Source organism: Hemiscyllium ocellatum, chromosome 2 (assembly GCF_020745735.1).
Source record: "Hemiscyllium ocellatum isolate sHemOce1 chromosome 2, sHemOce1.pat.X.cur, whole genome shotgun sequence".
Classification (NCBI taxonomy): Eukaryota; Metazoa; Chordata; class Chondrichthyes; order Orectolobiformes; family Hemiscylliidae; genus Hemiscyllium; species Hemiscyllium ocellatum.
The window spans coordinates 37,906,885-37,925,350 of record NC_083402.1 but is presented as its reverse complement, the minus strand read 5'-3'; the positions used below and the strand labels follow the sequence as shown (position 1 = coordinate 37,925,350).

Genomic DNA, 18,466 nt, shown 5'->3' with positions numbered 1-18,466 from the left:
GAACCTGATTAGGTTCAGTTTTCTAATTCATCAGTAAACTCTGTCACATCTGAATTAAGAGTGGTCACAAATCCATGTTTATTTTGATAATGTGGGATAAAAGTATTTTGGAGTGGAAATAAGAGTGAGTGTGTATGGTGGTATGAGGTGAAGGTGGGATTCTCTCTTCCAAGTTTGATATTTGTTTCTTAGTGCAGTGTTAGTAAGGAAATCCTTTTGTGAGCTATTTTAAAACTGAAATTAACTACTTATCTTCGACACCTGTCTTTAAATAGCTGACAAAGGTCTGCCATATATTTACATTGATTACAGTTTCACAGGGCCAGCTTCAACTCTGAAGCCTCGAACTATCCCCTTACAATGAACAGAAAAAAGTCTAATAAAACATAAAATTGCAAATTGTCTGCTAAGGTTGGCGTGGAAACCTTTTTAAAATAATGAACTGTGTAGTTTTCCAATCATGCTTGCCTTATTTACACTCTTCAATTTATCTTGGTTGTGGTTTAAAGAGAGAATTTTAATGGAAAATAAGAAGGAGGAAATGCCAACTATTCAGCTATTTAATTAACCATTTTAGTTTTTAAATCAGTGCCAGCCATAAATAAATATGTTTCTTCATTTTCCTTTAGATCTCGATAAGTCTAAATTCATTGATTGTCAGTTCATCAATACCACATTTCTTCACAATAAAGAAGGCTGCCAGATTAACTTTGATGAGGACTACAGTGCATACTGGATCTATTTTGTCAACTTCCTTGGTACACTAGCAGTATTGCCAGGCAACATTGTATCTGCACTCCTCATGGACAGGATTGGCCGCTTGACGATGTTAGGTACAATTTATCATTTATTTTTAATATATTTAAGTACCCTTCTGAACAGTTCATCCTATATTTTGTACCACTAGCTTGGGAATAAGATTGAGGGTGATCACAAATTGATTTTAAACTTGTCTTTGTAAAGTTGTTTTGCTAAATATTTGGCGCATGAGCGTAGACTTCCATCGCTAAGCTGACCTTGAGCTGTATAAATTAGGTAGATGCCAGGTTTAATGTTTGGATATACCGAGGATGCTGGTGAGGACATTACAAATTATCAGTCTCGCAGGACATCTCGCGTGATTCTGCTACATTTATCGCCATAGCCCACATCATTTAGATCCCATTAAGCTTCCACACAGTAACTTTTTGTTCTCCACTGCCATTTTGTATCATTAATAGCTTTATGAGACAATCATCAACTTTCAACAGTTTTCATCTTACTCAAAGAAAGTCGTGATTCCCACTATTGGAGTAGCTTAAGACATTGAAACATGAACAAATATGAATTTGTCAAATATGTACATACAAAATGAAATTATAAATTGAATAATGTAAAGAATCTCCCATTTTGCAATTCTGATATTCCTGGGTGATCGCTGGCTCCGTAGTGCATGATGTAAACTCACATTTCAAAGTAGGAGAAATCTTTCATAATGTCCAACAATTTCTTGATTAATCTTAGAATTAGGTTATTTTGAACAAAGATGATTTGATGTTCCAGCTGGAAACTACTGTCTCAACTTTTAATTTATCATGGAACAACTGCATTTATATAGTTGGAATAGTAATCCACTTTTTATCCGAGATTTACTGTTTATACTTCTGTGATAGGAGTCAGCCATTAAGACCCTTTGAGTCTTCTGTGCCATGTAATTATCATGGTGGATCTATATCTTAACTTTAGTCAAACTGGATTCTTATATTTTGTCTTGTTCGGAGATCTGAAAGATCCCAGTTAATAGATTCTATTTATGCTAAAATAAGATTTCCAGTTATAATGAATATGAATGAACTAACCTACTGTCAGGACACATCTGAGCCATTTTCAAACTGGTCTTTGATTATCAACGCCATCACTTCGCTCATGATTATATCCTTCTTCAACATCTGCACTGTCTTTTCAATATTTTATCTTCCCATAACATCCCACACCTGCATTTTCTGCTCTTCTCATTCTAATCACTTCACTGCTAATTCTTGAACTAATTCATGCCTTCCTATTGTTCATGCCTTAAAATAAAACTGATAAACATCTTATTAGATTAGGTTACTTACAGTGTGGAAACAGGCCCTTCGGCCCAACAAATCCACACCGACCCGCCGAAGTGCAACCCACCCATACCCCCACATTTACCCCTTACCTAACACTATGGGCAATTTAGCATGGCCAGTTCACCTGACCTGCACATCTTTGGACTGTGGGAGGAAACCGGAGCACCCGGAGGAAACCCACGCAGACACGGGGAGAACGTGCAAACTCCACATAGTCTGTCGCCTGAGTCGGGAACTGAACCCGGGTCTCAGGCGCTGTGAGGCAGCAGTGCTAACCGCTGTGCCACCATGCCGCCCACAGTGGTGCTGGAGGGTGAAAGTCAGTAGAGTGACAGACAACAATAAATATTTCATTAGTCTCTGGAATGGGTAATGGTTTTTCTGGAAGGTAAAATGGCTCTCTGCTTTGGGGATGTAGAGTTGGATTTTTCTATGTTGAAGCGGTGACAATGTCTTCATCTTGCTCTTCGGACTCTGTGCTAACCACACAGCCACTTGTTGGGCCAGGGGCAATGAAAGGTGCAGGACATTCTCCTGTCGGGATTCCATGCTGCCTAGTCAGAGCACCCTGCTGAGAGTCCAGAAAATCCTGATAGAGTCCTCCAGAGATGGTGGAGGATGTTCATGAAGCAGAAAAGGTGAAGGAAGCTAATGATCTGTAAACTTCGGCAACAACCAAGGCAAAGGCTATGCTTTGGGTGCTGCATTGAAAGTCAAGGAGGCCTCTTCTGTATCCTTTCACTCCATTACTCGAGATTAGAGCCATCCCACTAGTATTCCAGGACTAATACCACCTCTCCCCAATCAGATGGGAGAAATATTCGCTGAGAACCCATATCCAGCCCACTGTTCAGATCCCCCCATTCTCAAACCCCATTCGTCCACCTTCACACCTATGTTCTCTCTATGTAACAATCGAAGACAAGGTAGACAGCTTAAAATTAGCTGTCTATTTCAGAACTGTGCCCACTGCCAACTCACATTGGATGATTGCAGTAGGTGACGTTTCTTGCAGTTGCCTTAACTGGGAGATGCTGGGTGAGTGTTCAGTGCAAACTGTCCGGTGGATTCCTCCAATTAATTGGATTTTTGAAGGTTAGGCATAGATGGAGGGATCTTTCCCCGGGAATAAGAACATCAGGACGAAGTGATCTGCATTGTTCCTGCATATTTTGAATGAACAACAAGAAAGAATCACATTGCTACCTTACCACCTGATTTGCCAGGAGAAGTAAATACATGATTCACAAGGCTGGTGAGTTACAGGAGAAATAAAATTATGCAGTGACCTTGCTCATTTGTTAAGCTTTATGATGCTGAGGGTTTTCTCTTGCCTATTGGAATTAAACAGACCCACACACTCAAGGGAAATCCCTGGATTGTGGCTGATCAAATGGAGAAGATTCCTTCGAACTGACACCAAACACATTGAGGGGCCTCATTAGAAATGTGCAGAAATGAAGTCGAGTTGTTAAAGGCAACGCACACTCATCTTTTCAACCACCACATACCCTCCCAACCTAATTCACATGGTCAACAGATCACATTTTAGACTGATCAGCCATTTCAGAACCTGCCAAAACGGAGCAGAAGCAAGTCTTGTTTCTGATTTCCTAAGATGACGATTTGTGGAAGTTTGCAATGCACAGCTTGGCAGCTGCATTTCCAACATCATAGAAATGAACACAATTCAGTCAGTACATTCTTAACTGTAAAGTGCTTTCAGAAGTCTTGAGGTTATGTACAACTACGTAAATGCATGGCCTTTGTTTTAGTGACTTGGGCAGAATGCCCTGTGATTATGTTTGTTCCTGTAAGACCCCTTTTACCCAAAACATTAAGTTGTCATCCTTACAGATACTGATGCCATTGTGAATTTCCAGCAGTTTCTATGGCTATTTGACATTGACTACCTATTGGTCTTTGACCCCATGTAGGTGGATCCATGGTTCTGTCTGGGATCAGCTGTTTTTTCCTGTGGTTTGGGACCAGTGAAGCCATGATGATTGGAATGCTCTGCCTATACAACGGTCTGACCATTTCGGCCTGGAACTCCCTTGACGTGATCACTGTAGAGCTTTTGCCAACTGACAGGAGGTTAAGTATACAGTGTGCCATGTATCATTAACAGTGTTGAGGCAATGGTGTGGATTTGTAAATGCTGTTTTAAACAATCAGAGCCTGCTGACAAGCACCTGAGCTTTAGATATCTAAATAAAAGAAATACTGTCAAAGCTTTTCATTTTTACATGTATAAGGACAGACACAAGAATGCCAAATTTCAAAGGGAATAACAATTTATATTGGCAACTCTGATGGGTCAAGACTTAACATGGAGAATGCACCAGAGAATGCACCATTGTTTTCCTTGTTCTGTTTAGTTAAGAAAAGGTGCAATAGTTGGACTTGTTTGTTCTGTGTGCAGAGGACAGGTCCCTGGGTATGAATTCATGCAGCTATAACCATCTGCCCCAGGAAGCCTCTAGAGAGGGAGAGAATAAACAAACAGGCAGCTATCACCTTTGAAGAGGGACACAGTTTAGGTGCCCATTAAAGAGAGAGTCTCCATTGAGACTGTTGCTTACATTGCGTTGTGTTCATTCCCTACCACTATAACAGTGACAGGGGGAGGAAGTCTTAAGTGGCCTCAGTTTGCCCAAGGTGAACAGATGAGCTGACACCTACCCCAGCAGTGAAGTCCCAGTGGAAAGGGGTAAGCAACAGACCTGGCACCTCTGCCATGCTAGCTGATTTTATACCCCCTGCAAACAGCCAAGCCAGTCTCTGGGTGGGAACGTATAACATTCCAGTCAATGTATCTTTGTTGTAGGGATTGGATAAAGCTGGATGCCCGAAAAGAAATATACTAAATTCCACCAGTACCGAGTTTAGTAAGAAAATAACTCACTTCCAGATTGGCAAATAACACATTATCAAAGCTAGCGAGCCAGATTTTCCACCAATTACTGTCGTTCTTATGAGTCACTCAGTTGTTGGTTCACACCAGGAACTTAACCTGAGGTGAAGCCCTCAGTTGCGCACTCATGCAGCTGAGAAATATCCAATGGCACTATTCCAAAGTAAGGAGGGGTAGTTCTCCAGTGTGCCTTGGCCAGTTTTAACCTCCATTAACAACTGATAAGTATGTCATCTAGTGGCTATCTAATTCTTGGTTGTGCGAGCATGTAAATTGGCTGCTTTCTCATTTCATACATTTACAACAGTGACAATAATTCATAAAATACCTTGTTGTTTGGAAAGACTTTTAGGACATGCAAAGGTCCGGAAAGGTATTAAAAATGCAAGTCTTTCTGGCATTTCATTTCTACATCACCCATTTGAGCTACACTTGTAGTTTAAGGGAAGAAAAAATACCTGTTCATTTGTCAAATAGGAACTGGTATAACACATATATAACAAATATATAAAAGACAACGTCACCTAGTCTTATTTAGGTCAGGGTAAGAATTCCCACCCCGGAGAAAATCCTGTCTCTCAGATAACTAGTCAAAGAGCCCGCACCCAACAGCGCCATCAGGACAAGTGTTCATTGCTGGAACTACAGCCTGTCCTCAACTCCAGTGGACCTGAATGAGAAATTTTCCAACGGACAGAGTCTGAAAGCCTCAGCATGAATCTCCAAAGGGTGGGTCATATGGTACCTGACTGTATGGAATCCACTTGCTAGCAAACTCTGAGCGAGCAGAATGGAATGTAAAATTCCCTCAATGATGTGGGCGTTGATGAATGAGCCTGATGAAGGAGCAGCACTCTGAAAGCTAGTGTGCTTCCAAATAAACCTGTTGGACTATAACCTGGTGTTGTGTGATTTTTAACTTTGTACACCCCAGTCCAACACCGGCATCTCCAAATCATGGCAAAAATAATGGTTCTCTGAGAAAGCAGGATGGGTGAGAATTATTGACCTGCCCGTGTATCCCAAAAATGTGGAAAAGGCTTCTGCAAGTTGTTTGGGCTATTTAAGGCTGGGAAATCTTTTATTTTCCACCAATCAGGAATTCTGTGCCTGAACTGGTAATGGAAATAGGTTCAGTCGTAACTTTCCAATGGAAATGAGATAAAAATGGGAGAAGTAAAGGTTTGAAGGGGAGTATGGAAAGGGAAGAGGGTTGGAACTCATTGATATGCTCTTTTTAAGGGCTGGTGCCAATATGATGGGCCAAATAGTCTCCCTCTATGTTGGATGATGTGATTAGTGTAACTGTAACTCTGGATGGATGAGAAATGATTGGGCAAAAGTAGTTAAATAGGCAATTATGTGAAACCTGACCCTAACCTGCTGCAAATACATTAATTTTCCTTTTAATGTGGTGGCCTTTGGGGTCTTGTGCTGGGTCTATGATAATAATATGTAGGAGAGGCTTATTCTTGGTATTTTATCAGCCTTCTGAATATAATACTGGTCTGCTGGATTTTCTAGGACTTTGAAAACTGTCAGCCATGGTGAAGTGGGCTGCAGTCAAAACCTGTAAGCATCCACTTTTGAAAGCATTGTTTGCATGGAAGGTTACTTGCCCAACCCTTTAAGCAAACCTTTGACCTCGATTGGTCTACCCTCCGCCAAACCAGTGATCCTTCCCAAGCGAACCTCCCTTCTAATTACCAATCCAATCCTCCTTCAATAATCCTCAATCTTTCTTTGTTGCTGGGGACCACTTAAAACTGTCCTAAGAAGTACTATTTCTCCACAGTTTTTCTTACTAGTCTTTTGTCTAGCTTTCTGCAGGGCAAGAAATGAATTTGAAGAATCATAGTGAAGTCTTTCCATGACCTTCATGTTCCTAGGATTTTGAGGATTCCTGACTATTTACAAATGCGCAACCCCTGGCTCCCCTGCCTTTGCATGAATATTGGGACTTATGATTCTATATTTCATGCCTGTACAATTGTCAAATATTGCTTTAGTTTGAGACGGCAAAGGTATATTGTTATAAATATAGTGTGAAGCAGATCTTATATCCATGTTGTTTATATGGACTTTATTCCACACGGTAGACTAATTAGTAAGGTTAGATCCACGTGGAATTCAGGGTGAGCTTGCCAATTGGATACAAAATTGACATGATGGTAGGAGACAGAGGGAGGTGATACAGGGTTATTTTTTGGAATGGAGGCCTATGACCAGCGGTGTTCCACAGGAATTGGTACTGGGTCCTCTTTTAGTTGTCATTCATACAAACAATTTGGATGAGAATAAAGGAGGCATGGTTACTAAATTTGTAAGTGGTATAGTAGTGCTATAGTGGGCACTGAAGAAATTTACCTGAGATCTTGATCTACTGGGTCAATGGGGTGGGGAGTGAAACTTGGATTTTAATTTGGCTAAATATGAGGTATTGCATTTTGGTTAAAAACAACAATGGCAGGAATTAGTTAGCAGAAAAACAATGGCAGAAACTGTATACAATTAGTGGTAGGACTCTGGGTAGTTTTGTAGAACAGAGAGACCTAAGGGTTCAGGTACATAACTCTTTGAAATTTCATCACAGGTAGACAGGGTGGTTAAGAAGGCATTTATCAAGCTTGACTTCATTGCTCAGACCTTCGAATATACGAGTTGGGATGTCATGTTAACAGGTCATTGATGAGGCCTCTTCGGGACTACTGTGTGCAGTTCTGGTTGCCCTGCTGGAAGAGGGATATTATTAAATTGGAGAGGGTTCAGTATAGATTTAGCAGGATGTTGCCAGGAATGGAGGGTTTGAGTTATAAAAATAGGCTGGATAGGCTGGGATATTTTCACTGGAGAGTAGGAGGTTGAGGGCTGACCTTATACAGGTTATAAGATCATGAGGTGAATTGCAAAGGTCTTTTTGCTAGGGTGGAGGAGTTCAAAACTAGGGGGCATATTTTTAAGGTGAGAGGAGTAAGTTTTGCAAAGAACATGAGTTGCAACCTTTTCACACAGAGAGTAGTTCACGTGTGGAATGAACAGCCAGAGGAAGTGGTGGATGGACATATAATTGCAAGACATTTGGCTAAGTAAAATAATATGAAAGGTTTGGAGGGATATAAGCCAAAACTGCCAAATGGGACTAGTTTAGTTTGGCAACGTGTCGGTGTGAATTAGTTGGACCGAACGGTCTATTTCCATGCTGTATGACTCTATGAGAGGTGACAAAGAAGCAAATAAGCGAAGGTAGTGGTGGAAGTTCAGTCAGCTTATAATCAGTTTTACATTTCTGACAGCACCTCTGTAGCAATGTGTAATCATCTTTGTGTTTATTATTATTAATAATAAGCTGGATACGAAGTGTGCTTTAGTCGTCTGCAAACAGCTTCCATAATTAACTTTTGTCCACATCCTATTAGTTGCACTCGTGTGAAAAACCAATCAGCTATACTCCAGCAGGATTTTAAAATAAGTACAGATACACAACAATAATTTTTATGATGCTGTTAAGAAAACAAACATCAAATAATTACATGATTGCCCAGCTACATAGTTGAATTATTTTTGGATAGCATTTCAGCTGCTTTTGCAGATCTCTTAGAGCAGTTTCCTCACTTGAGGACTTTCCATGTATTGAGTTGCCTTTGTGACATTTTTATTTATCACTCATAGGACTTGGTGTTGCTAGCTGGCAAGCATTCATTGCTCGTTCCTCATTGTCCTTGAGAAGGTGATGTTGAGCTACCTTCTTGAACCGCTGCTGTCCTCATGCTATAGGTTAACATACAATACCGTTAGGATGGAATTCCAGGATGTTGACCCAGTGACAGTGAAGGAATGGTGATATATTTCCAAGTCAAGATGGTGAGTGGTTTGGAGGGGAAACTGCAGGTGGTATATCTGCTGCTCATGTCCTTCCAGATAGAAGTGGTTGTGGTTTGGAAAGCACTGGCTAAGGATCTTTGGTGAATTTCTGCAGTGCACCTTGTAGATAGTACACACTGCTGCTGTTGAGCATTAGTGATGGAGTGAGTGGATGCTTCTAAGTGTTGTTGGAGCTTCACTCATCCAAGTCAGTGGGAGTATGCTGTCACATTCCTGATTTGTGCCTTGTAGATGGTAGACAGCTTTGCAGCGACAGGAGCTAAGTTACTCACCACAGTAGTATTCCAAGCCTCAGATGTGATCTTGTAACCACTGTGTTTATGTGGTGAGTGCAGTTGAGTTTCTGGTCAATGGTAACCTCCAGGATGTTGATTCCAGTAGTGGTAGCACTATTGAATGTCAAGTGGCGGTGGTTAGCTTGTCTCTTATTGGTGATGGTGATTACCTAGCATTAGTGTGGCATAAATGTTTCTTGCCACTTGTCAGCCGAAGCCTGAATATTGTCTATATCTTGTTGCATTTGAACATGGATCACTTATACTGATTCATTAGTGGAATCACTTAGCTCTGTCTATCACTTGCTGCCTATGCTGTTTAGCATGCAAGTAGGCCTGTTTGGTAACTTCACCAGGTTGACACCTCATTTTCGGATAGTGTGGTGCTGCTCCTGGCATTCCCTCTTGCACTCTCAGAGGTTGAACCCCTGACTTGATGGTGATGGTGGAGTGAGGGATGTGCTGGGCCATGAGGTTACAGGTTGCTTTAGAGTACAAATCTGTTGCTGCTGATGGCCCACAGCACCTGAACAAGGCCCAGTCTTGAATTTCTAGATCTATTCAAAGTCTGTCCCATTTAGCACAGTGATAGTGCCACACAATATGGTGGAGGATATTCTCAATGTGAAGGCAGGAGTTTGTCTCTACAAGGACTGTGTGGTGGTCACTCTTACCAATACTGTTGTGAACAATTATATCTGCAGCTGGCAGATTGGTAAGGATGAGGTCAAGTATGGTTTTCCCTTTTGTTGGTTCCCTCACCACCTGCCACAGACCCAGTCTAGCAGCTATGTCCTTCAGAACCCGACCAGCTCAATCAGCAGTGCTGCTGCTGAGCCACGCCTGGTACCATCATTGAAATACCACCCGTCCAAAGCACATTTTGTGCCCTTGTTACCCTCAGTGTTCAGCATGCAGGAGCACCGAACAATCAGCAGAAGGATATTACGTGGTACACAGCAGGAGGCTTCCTTGCCCATGTTTAACCTGAAGCCATGATCACTTTTGTGGTCGAGAGTCAACATTGAGGACCCCCTCCCAACTATTTACCGCTTGAGCACCACCTCGGGTGTGATTGTGGTATCTTGGACATTGTCCATCAGGTAGGATTCCAAGAATGTGATTGTGCCAGGTTCAGTAACCACCAGATGAGGACTTTCCAGGATCGACAGGGCTGTTTTTGCCATTGACTTTCCTTGTGCCTAGGTCGATGCCAGCTGCTCCGTCTGCTTTAATTTATTTGTTGAGACTTCACAATGATTGATACAATGGAACGGCCTGCTAGGCCATTTCACAGGGCAATTTCAAGTCAACTACATTGCTGTGTATCTGTAAGCCAGGTGAAGATGGCAGATTTCCTTCCCCGAAGGATGTTAATGAACCAGATGGGTTTTTCCAACAATAGGCAATGCTTTCTTTTTCATCGGTGGATTCTTAATTCCATTTTTATATATTGAGTTCAAATTCAAACTTGGGGTTTCTGGATTAATAGTCTAGTGATAATACCACTAGGCCATCACCTCCTGTAATGCTGCTATAATTTCGTAAACATTTAAAGGGAACACTACACTGGGTTAAGGTCATATAGATATGGTGCAGTGACCCTTCTTTACAAGGATCCTCAGTGCAAGTGTCTTTGGACTTAATCCTGTTCCTCAATTTAGCTTTAAACTAGCAGTTTCAGTTGAAAAAGCTGTCACAGGACTCCACTGAAAGTTGTTGAATATCACACTGTTGTAATCAGGGATGACATTCAATGATGGTCATCCCGCAGACATCCTGGCATTTCTCTTGCAGCAGCTGGACCAAGAAAATCATGTTATTTCAAAATTTGTTGGTTCTGGGAGGATTTGGGATTCAGGAGAGATGCATTCAGCCAGAATCTGCAATCTGAGAAGGGCAATGTTAGCAAATACGTTTCCTATTATCCTCAGCCGGCAATGCTTCAGTGGCTGTCACAATCATTTCAGGCACCCTTGTTCTTAGACATGGTCACAATCATTGCATTGTACACATCCTGGAGCCCATGGATGGCTGGACATTTTAATTTTGCTAACCTTACCACTGTGGGTTCGACACTGAGCTCTGTTATACCAGGGAGGATCTCCATGATATTGAGAGCCTCCTCAGTGATTGCGTTCTCCATAGACTTCTACTCAAGCTCGTATTGCATCCATCTCTTCAACTGTTTATTGCAGCTAACGATGACATCCCCTGCTTTTTCTTTAAATAGCACTGTTTTCTTTGTTGATGGCCCTGTTGCCATTTCAACCTTTTCACATTCCTGCGTAGAAAGGTATTTGGAGATTTTAGCATCATTGTAACCAGTAGTCACTGATGAATCTGTAGGGTTTTATTTGCAGCAGTTCACAGGACAGTCAGAGTCTCCTCGCTTGGATCTCTCCTAATTAATGAGACTGGACCACACTTAGTTCAATGACAGATTCCATCAAGGGGAAGCTAACCTCGAAGCAGTCAGCATGTTCCTGCTCTCACTTTCCACATTGAGAGTGCAGAATTATTGACGGTGTCTCGGAATATGTTCCATTTCACAGGTTCACAGAATTGTTACAGTGCAGAATTCAGCCCATCCTATCTGCACCAACACACTGAGCAGTTTCACTTAGTGACACTTTTCTTGTGTCACCTTTTAATTATAGCCCTGTACATTTTTTCTATGTAAATAATCATCCAATCCCATCCTGAATGGCTCAATTGAACCTGTCATCATCTTCCAGGCAGTGCATGTCAGAGCCTGACTACACCTTGTGTGGAAAGGTTTTTCTCATCTCCCAATTGCTTATTTTGCAAAACATTTTAAAATTGCAACCTTTGTTTCTTCATCCATTTATGAGCGGTAATATTTTCTCCTTTTCCACTGTGTTTAGACCCTTCATGATTTTGTAAATGACCAAAACTCCTCTTAACCTTCTCCTCTCCAAGGAAAATAGTCTCAACTCCTTCAATCTTGCCTCATAACTGAAATGTTCCATCCCTGGAACCCTTCTCTGAAACCTCTTCTGCACTTTTTCCAATGCATTCACCTCCTTGCTATAGTGTGGCATCCAGAACTGTACACCATATTCATGCACAAGCCAAACAAGTGTTTTGTGTAAGTTCCGTATCCTCCGTGCTTTTTACTCCATGCCCCTATTTATGAAGACTATGTTATTGTCTGCTTTATTAAATCCTCTATTTGTCCTGCTACCTTTAATGACTTTTGTACATTGTACAAATATCTGTACCCAGGTCTCACTTTAAAATAGTTAGCACTGCTGCCTCATAGCGCCACAACCCAGGTTCAATTCCAACTTCGGGTGACTAACTGTGTGGAGTTTGTACATTCACCCTGTGTCTGTGTGTTTCTTCCAGGTACTCTGGTTTCCTCCCACAGCCCGAAGATGTGTAAATTAGGTGGCTTGGTCACGGTAAATTTCCCCATACTGTCCAGGAATGTGCAGGTTAGGTATATTAGTCATGGTAAATGAGAGGTTATGAGAAAAAGACTGTGTCTGGGTGGGATACTCTTAATAGGGTCAGTTCAGACCTGATGTGTTGAATAACCCTGTCTGCACCATTGGGATTCTATGACCCTATCAATAGCATTACCTTCATCGATCCTGTCTTTAACTGTTGAAAAGGTTGCTCAGCTTGCACCCTCAGCAAGTCCATGCTGACTCTTCTGATTCAGCCCACATTTTTCCATGTGGCTATTAATTTGATCTAGAATAGTTGCTTCTAGAAATTTAAAACTGACTGGTCTGTAACTACTGGGATGATTTTTGCAACCTTTTTTGAAAGGCATAATGTTTGCAATTCTGCAGACCTCTGGCACCACTCCCCAGTCCAGGGAAGATTGAAAGGTTTGTTTCTAGTACTTCTGCAATTTCTACTCTCACTTTCTTCAATATCTTTAGATGCACCTGATCAGATCCTGGTGACCTATCAACACTAAATACTGACAGTTATCCAGTACCGGGAGAAAGCGAGGGCTGCAGATGCTAGAGATCAGAGTCAAAAAGTGTGGTGCTGGAAAAGCACAGCCGGTCGGGCAGCATCCGAGGAGCAGGAGAGCTGATGTTTTGAGCATGAGCGTGATGAAGAGCTCATGCTTGAAACATCGACTCTCCTGCTCCTCTGGATGCTACCTGACTGGCTGTGCTTTTCCAGCACCACACATTTCAGCAATTATCCAGCACCTCCTCCTTACCCATTTTAAACACTTCTAGTGGCTCAGTATCCTTCTCTTCAATCATGGACTGGACAGCATCTGCTTCATTGGTAAAGACATGTGCAAAGTATTCATTTAACATCTAAGTCATGCCTCTTGCCTCTAAATGTAAATCCCCCTTCTCATCCCTAATTAATCTTACTCCTCTTTTTAACTATCCTTTTAATATTGATGTTAAGAGAAGACTCAGCTTCTGTTCTCTGAAGGAGAATGTCAGACAGTGCATCTGAGTTGCAGAACTGTTAGATAGGCATGATGACTGCCACTGATCTGAAAACTGCTTTGAATGAAAAAATCTTCAGAAGTTGTATCGTAACCATGTGCTAACTTTACAATAGATCTGTATCACAGTCTGCACTGTGCTGGCTGTGTGTGCTGATAATAATGTTCAGAGATTCACGTTGAGTGATGTTCAAATCCAGGTAGAGGATGGAAATATAAGACCATGGCAATTTGACCCCTTGAACCAGCTCCACCATTCACTATGATCATGACTGATCGTCCAACTCAGTTCCCACTTTCTCCACACTCCCTTGCCACCCTCTAAGAACTATCTCTCGCCATTCTCAAAAATATTCAGTGCTGTGCTCTCAAGTATTTTCTGTGGCAGAGAATTTCACAGACTCACCACTCTCGGGTGAAGAAATTTCTGCTCTGCTCACTCCTAAATTATCTTTTGACTGTGACCCCTGGTTCTGGTCTCCCCAGTCATTAGGAACATCCCTCCTGTGTTTACCTGTCCAGTCCACTTAGAGTTTTATAGGTTTAAATAAGATTTTTTTTCCTCAGATACAATTCCCCAGCCTTGAAGCAGAGCTTATACCAAAAGGAGGCATTGGTTACACAAAGCTGCATGTAGCAAAACTCAGATAATTTCTGCACATTCTTATTTGCCTTTTCCAGGTCATGATATTCAAGGCAGAAGGGCCATGCCTCATGGTCTGCACCCACTCTTCAATTGAAATCCGCCAGTCGGTAAAGTGATATGGAGTCTTACAGTAACTGTGTTAACCTCAGCAATGATACTCATGTGATTAATCAGCTGTTTGAGTTGAGAGCTGGATGGAGAGAACACATTTTGAATCATTTGTGAAAGGTTTCTGTTGTCACAGGTAGTGAATTCCTTGTCACAAAGTCTGCACCTTGCTCAGATTTTGTCTCTGAATCCCTTCACTGTCAAATAATTTTGTAACGTTTTTATTTCAGTCATCTTCTCTCTTTAAGATGAGTAGATTGAAGGAGAGCTATGTTAATGTTCAGCCTGTCAGATTTTCCGTCAGTCAGAACTCCCTTACACATGTAGGTGACCATACTGAAAATTGTCTATCAATCTAATGTCCTTTAGGGAAGGAAATCTGCCATCCTAACCCGGTCTGGCCTGCATGTGACTCTAGACCACAGCAATATGATTGACACTCAACAGTGTCAACCGTATTAGAGATGGGTTTAAATACTGGCCTAGCCAGAAATGCTCACATCCCATGAATGAATTTTTAAAAAAAATTCAAGCCCTTGATCCTGGTGTTCCAGTTTGCCGATTAAAGGTTTTGCAACTTCCTTATTTTCGTTTACTTGTCATGTGTGCCCTGGACTCTGTCTTTCATGTTGAGTAGTGACTCTAAGTTTCAAGCACCCACTGAAGCAAACAAGTCTAATGAGTCAGCACCCTATAGCCGAGGGTTGAGCGACACAGCTGAAGAAGACAGTCCATAGTAACCATTCTCTCTGCCAATTGAGTTTGGCTTATCACTCCTTTCTCTCATGTTGGGTTAGTGGTCTGCACTTAAACTGAAATGTTTACTGGAGGGCACAAGCCTGGATAGAAATTATCAAGACTCTCTGCTACCCAAACATCAGGGTCTCTCTATCAATTTCATTGATTGAATCCAATGTAATGTAAAGCACAATGCTTGGTATCCGGTTAAAAGCAGGAATTCCTGGAAAGGTATTTGGATATCAATCTGCCTTTGGACTCAACTTTACATTTTCTCAGAATTTACTCTCTTAGCTTCCAAACTGCTGTATGTTTGAAATAACCACACTTCAGGTTTAAAAAGATGAGAGATCCACTTGTTTAATTCTTGTCATATTGCTTTCTACAAAATAATTGGTTTGGTCCTGTAAAATGGTACATGACTCTATATGAACGTAGCCCTCTGCAACACTTACACCTAACATTAACTTCTAGCTAATTAGATTCTAACTCTTTACAGATATATATATACACACACACATATATATATATGTGTGTGTGTGTGTGTGTGTGTGTGTGTGTGTGTATGTTACAAATGAAGGTTAATGAGTATCCTGTTATGATTAGAAGCGAAAAATGTGGAGGTGGGGAGGGAATTGGTTGGGATACCCATTGGGCAGATGGGAGAAGTATGTGGCCAGGTCTTATCATGAGCATGGGGATAGTAAGACATCATTTGTACCTTCACAATCTGGGTAAGGCCCAAGAGTTTTGCCTTTTCCAGGAACTGATGCTTCTGAAATTGTCTTTCTAACTATTTGCCTCTAAGCCTGATGTAACATTTTCCTGTGCACTCTTTTGGGTATTTATAGAGTAGAGAATGTGTCTCCTGTACCCCATTTGGTGTAGAGAGACCACCAGAGCTGGATCACTGAACCTGGAATGTTTTACTAAATAAATCCATCACAGAAAACAGCACAGACAAAGTGTTCAAATTGAATACATAATTAAACCGAAAATCCTGCTATTGACACGTGAATGCCATGCTTGAATTTTAAAATAAGCCGAACCTCAAAATAGTTCAGTTATCTTGCTCTTAGTCCCCCAGTCACCCAGTTCACCACTTTCTTGATTTTACAGTAAAGGAGAAAATGTATCCTGGGATGTTAACATTTGTTGACAAAATGGTTCAACTTCTTGATTTTTCACCACTTCTCCCAGAGCTCCCCTTATATTGATTAAACCATTAATTTGTTGAACCTAATACTTCCTTTAAAAATTTTGAGATGTACGAACATAGAAACATATGAATGATGAGTAGTATTCTGTTCAGCCCCTTAAACTTGTTTCACCATTCAATAAGATGCAATCAATTTTTAGCAAAATGACCAGAAGTGATTCTTACAGTGTAGATTATATTCCTGCTTCACTTATCAGATAAATGAATAACTTTCATTGAAATTAATAAACCCTCTATTTTCTTTAACAGAGCAACAGGATTTGGATTCTTGAATGCCCTGTGTAAAGCAGCAACAGTACTTGGAAATCTCATTTTTGGCTCTTTGGTTGGCATCACCAAAGCAATCCCTATCCTGCTGGCATCCACTGTCCTCGTCTGTGGAGGCCTCATGGGACTCCGACTTCCTGATACAAGAAACCAGGTTCTCATGTGATTAGGTAAAACCACCTGATGGATTTTTAGTCGGCCAGTGGCAGTGATCAAGTGGGAGGTTTGAATTTTAAAAAGTCTGTAGTTTAAGACTGAAACAGTGATTGTCACACACAAGTTTGTCACTTCTCCTGAAGACGCCTTCCTTTATCCTTGTGCTTTCCGAAACTTTGAAAATAATGTGATCAATGAGGCTGCAGTCTGCACATACACAGTTGTTCGTGTGGCTGAGGGAGCATAAAGAAGGAATAGTTAATCAGTTCTGACAGAAGGTTTTTAATCTAGTGTGTGACCATTATCCAGTTTTATCCTCCCCTCTATAAATTCAAACCAGTGTAAAACTTTCAGTCAGAATAAATCAGCAAATGCATCAAGTCAGTAACGTTCTGAGGCAAGGCTCAAAGCAAACAAAATGGCATGTCATTAATCCTACTGAGATGTTTGCAGGACCCAGATGTGTAATTATTCCATTTCTTTAATATTGACAAAATCAGTTTGTCCCATTTGTTAAAAAAGCTAGCTTCAATGAACAATGTTTGATTTTGGTAGAATTGGAGAAGATTATATTGCAACGCAGAAATCAATTTCCAGCTGTAGCCCTTTTCTGTTTTTTTTTGTATCATCTTAAAGCTTCACACAAACTCACCTTCCAGTGATAGTGATGAATTAGATTAGTAAGGAATGTCCCACAAAAACAGAAACTAGCCTCTCTCATTTTCACTTCTAACCTTTGATGTCATATTTCCATTTCCAATTGCACCCAATAACATGCTACAAAACAGCAAACACTTCAAGAAAGTCATTTCTTGTGTAAAGAGACTTGAAATGTTATAATAGGAAATATTATATATCATTGAAAATTTTAAACTGTAAATGCACTATAATGTCATTTTAACCAAGAATGTACAGAACCATTTAAGTAGTTGTTATTTTTACATACTTTTATAACATTTCATGTGAAAAGAATATCTTACTTATTAAAATCAAGAATTTTTAAAAATCACTGGTTAAACATCAAAACCCTATAGAGAGTCCATTTGTTAATTTGAAACCTAAATGGCCTTTGACCCCATGTTTGCCTGCAAAATATGCATTGTGCCTATTGTAGTCTGATCTATATATAAATATTGTTTTAATTTCAATTGTAAATGTCAGAGTTGAACATTAATGTTATTATGATTTCAAGATTATCTGAATAGTTATTTATAGGAATTACTTCCGGGCTTGTTTTGATTCTTTGCATTTAACTGTTTTGTGTAGTTTTGCGATGAGTTGTCAAACTCAGGCTCGGAATTTCATTGGAGCTGCTCCTGTTCTGCTGTAGTAATTAGTAAGTGTGGCAGAAAGCACAGGAGCCAGACAGTAAAGCAAAGGAGATTTCAAACCATAGTTTAGATTTCCCAAACAAAACCTTCCATTCACTATTACTAAACTATACAGCTGGTGATTGGGTTGAACTTCCTCCTATTATATCATGTCATGGCGTAGTTTTCCCTGCCCAACAGTTTTACCAAAAACAGATGTGAAGATAAAGCATTGTTGCTTTTCTACTAAAATTAACTAGTGGAGGATAATTTAGCACATTTGTAACATAACATTGACAGTGTCTTAATAGACTGTACTTTTTAAACAGTCTGGGGAGGAGGTAACTTTCCTACTGTTAATTATTATGCCCTTTAATACAACAACAAACAACTTTCATTTAT

The 18,466-nt window shown here is 40.6% G+C and overlaps 1 protein-coding gene across 3 annotated transcripts in view; it reads left to right on the top strand.

The window, feature by feature from the left end:
* The window catches only part of sv2ca (synaptic vesicle glycoprotein 2Ca), a 138,578-nt gene extending 121,814 nt beyond the window's left edge, over positions 1-16,764 (top strand). For 2 of the 3 annotated variants that reach the window (XM_060843737.1, XM_060843726.1), the window contains 3 exons: positions 630-833; positions 4,031-4,190; positions 16,581-16,764. In XM_060843737.1, the coding sequence (XP_060699720.1) occupies positions 630-833; positions 4,031-4,190; positions 16,581-16,764 (548 nt within the window). The remainder of the gene's footprint in view (positions 1-629; positions 834-4,030; positions 4,191-16,580) is intronic. The other variant, XM_060843745.1, reaches the window with a different exon arrangement.
* Positions 16,765-18,466: the final 1,702 nt, after the last annotated feature.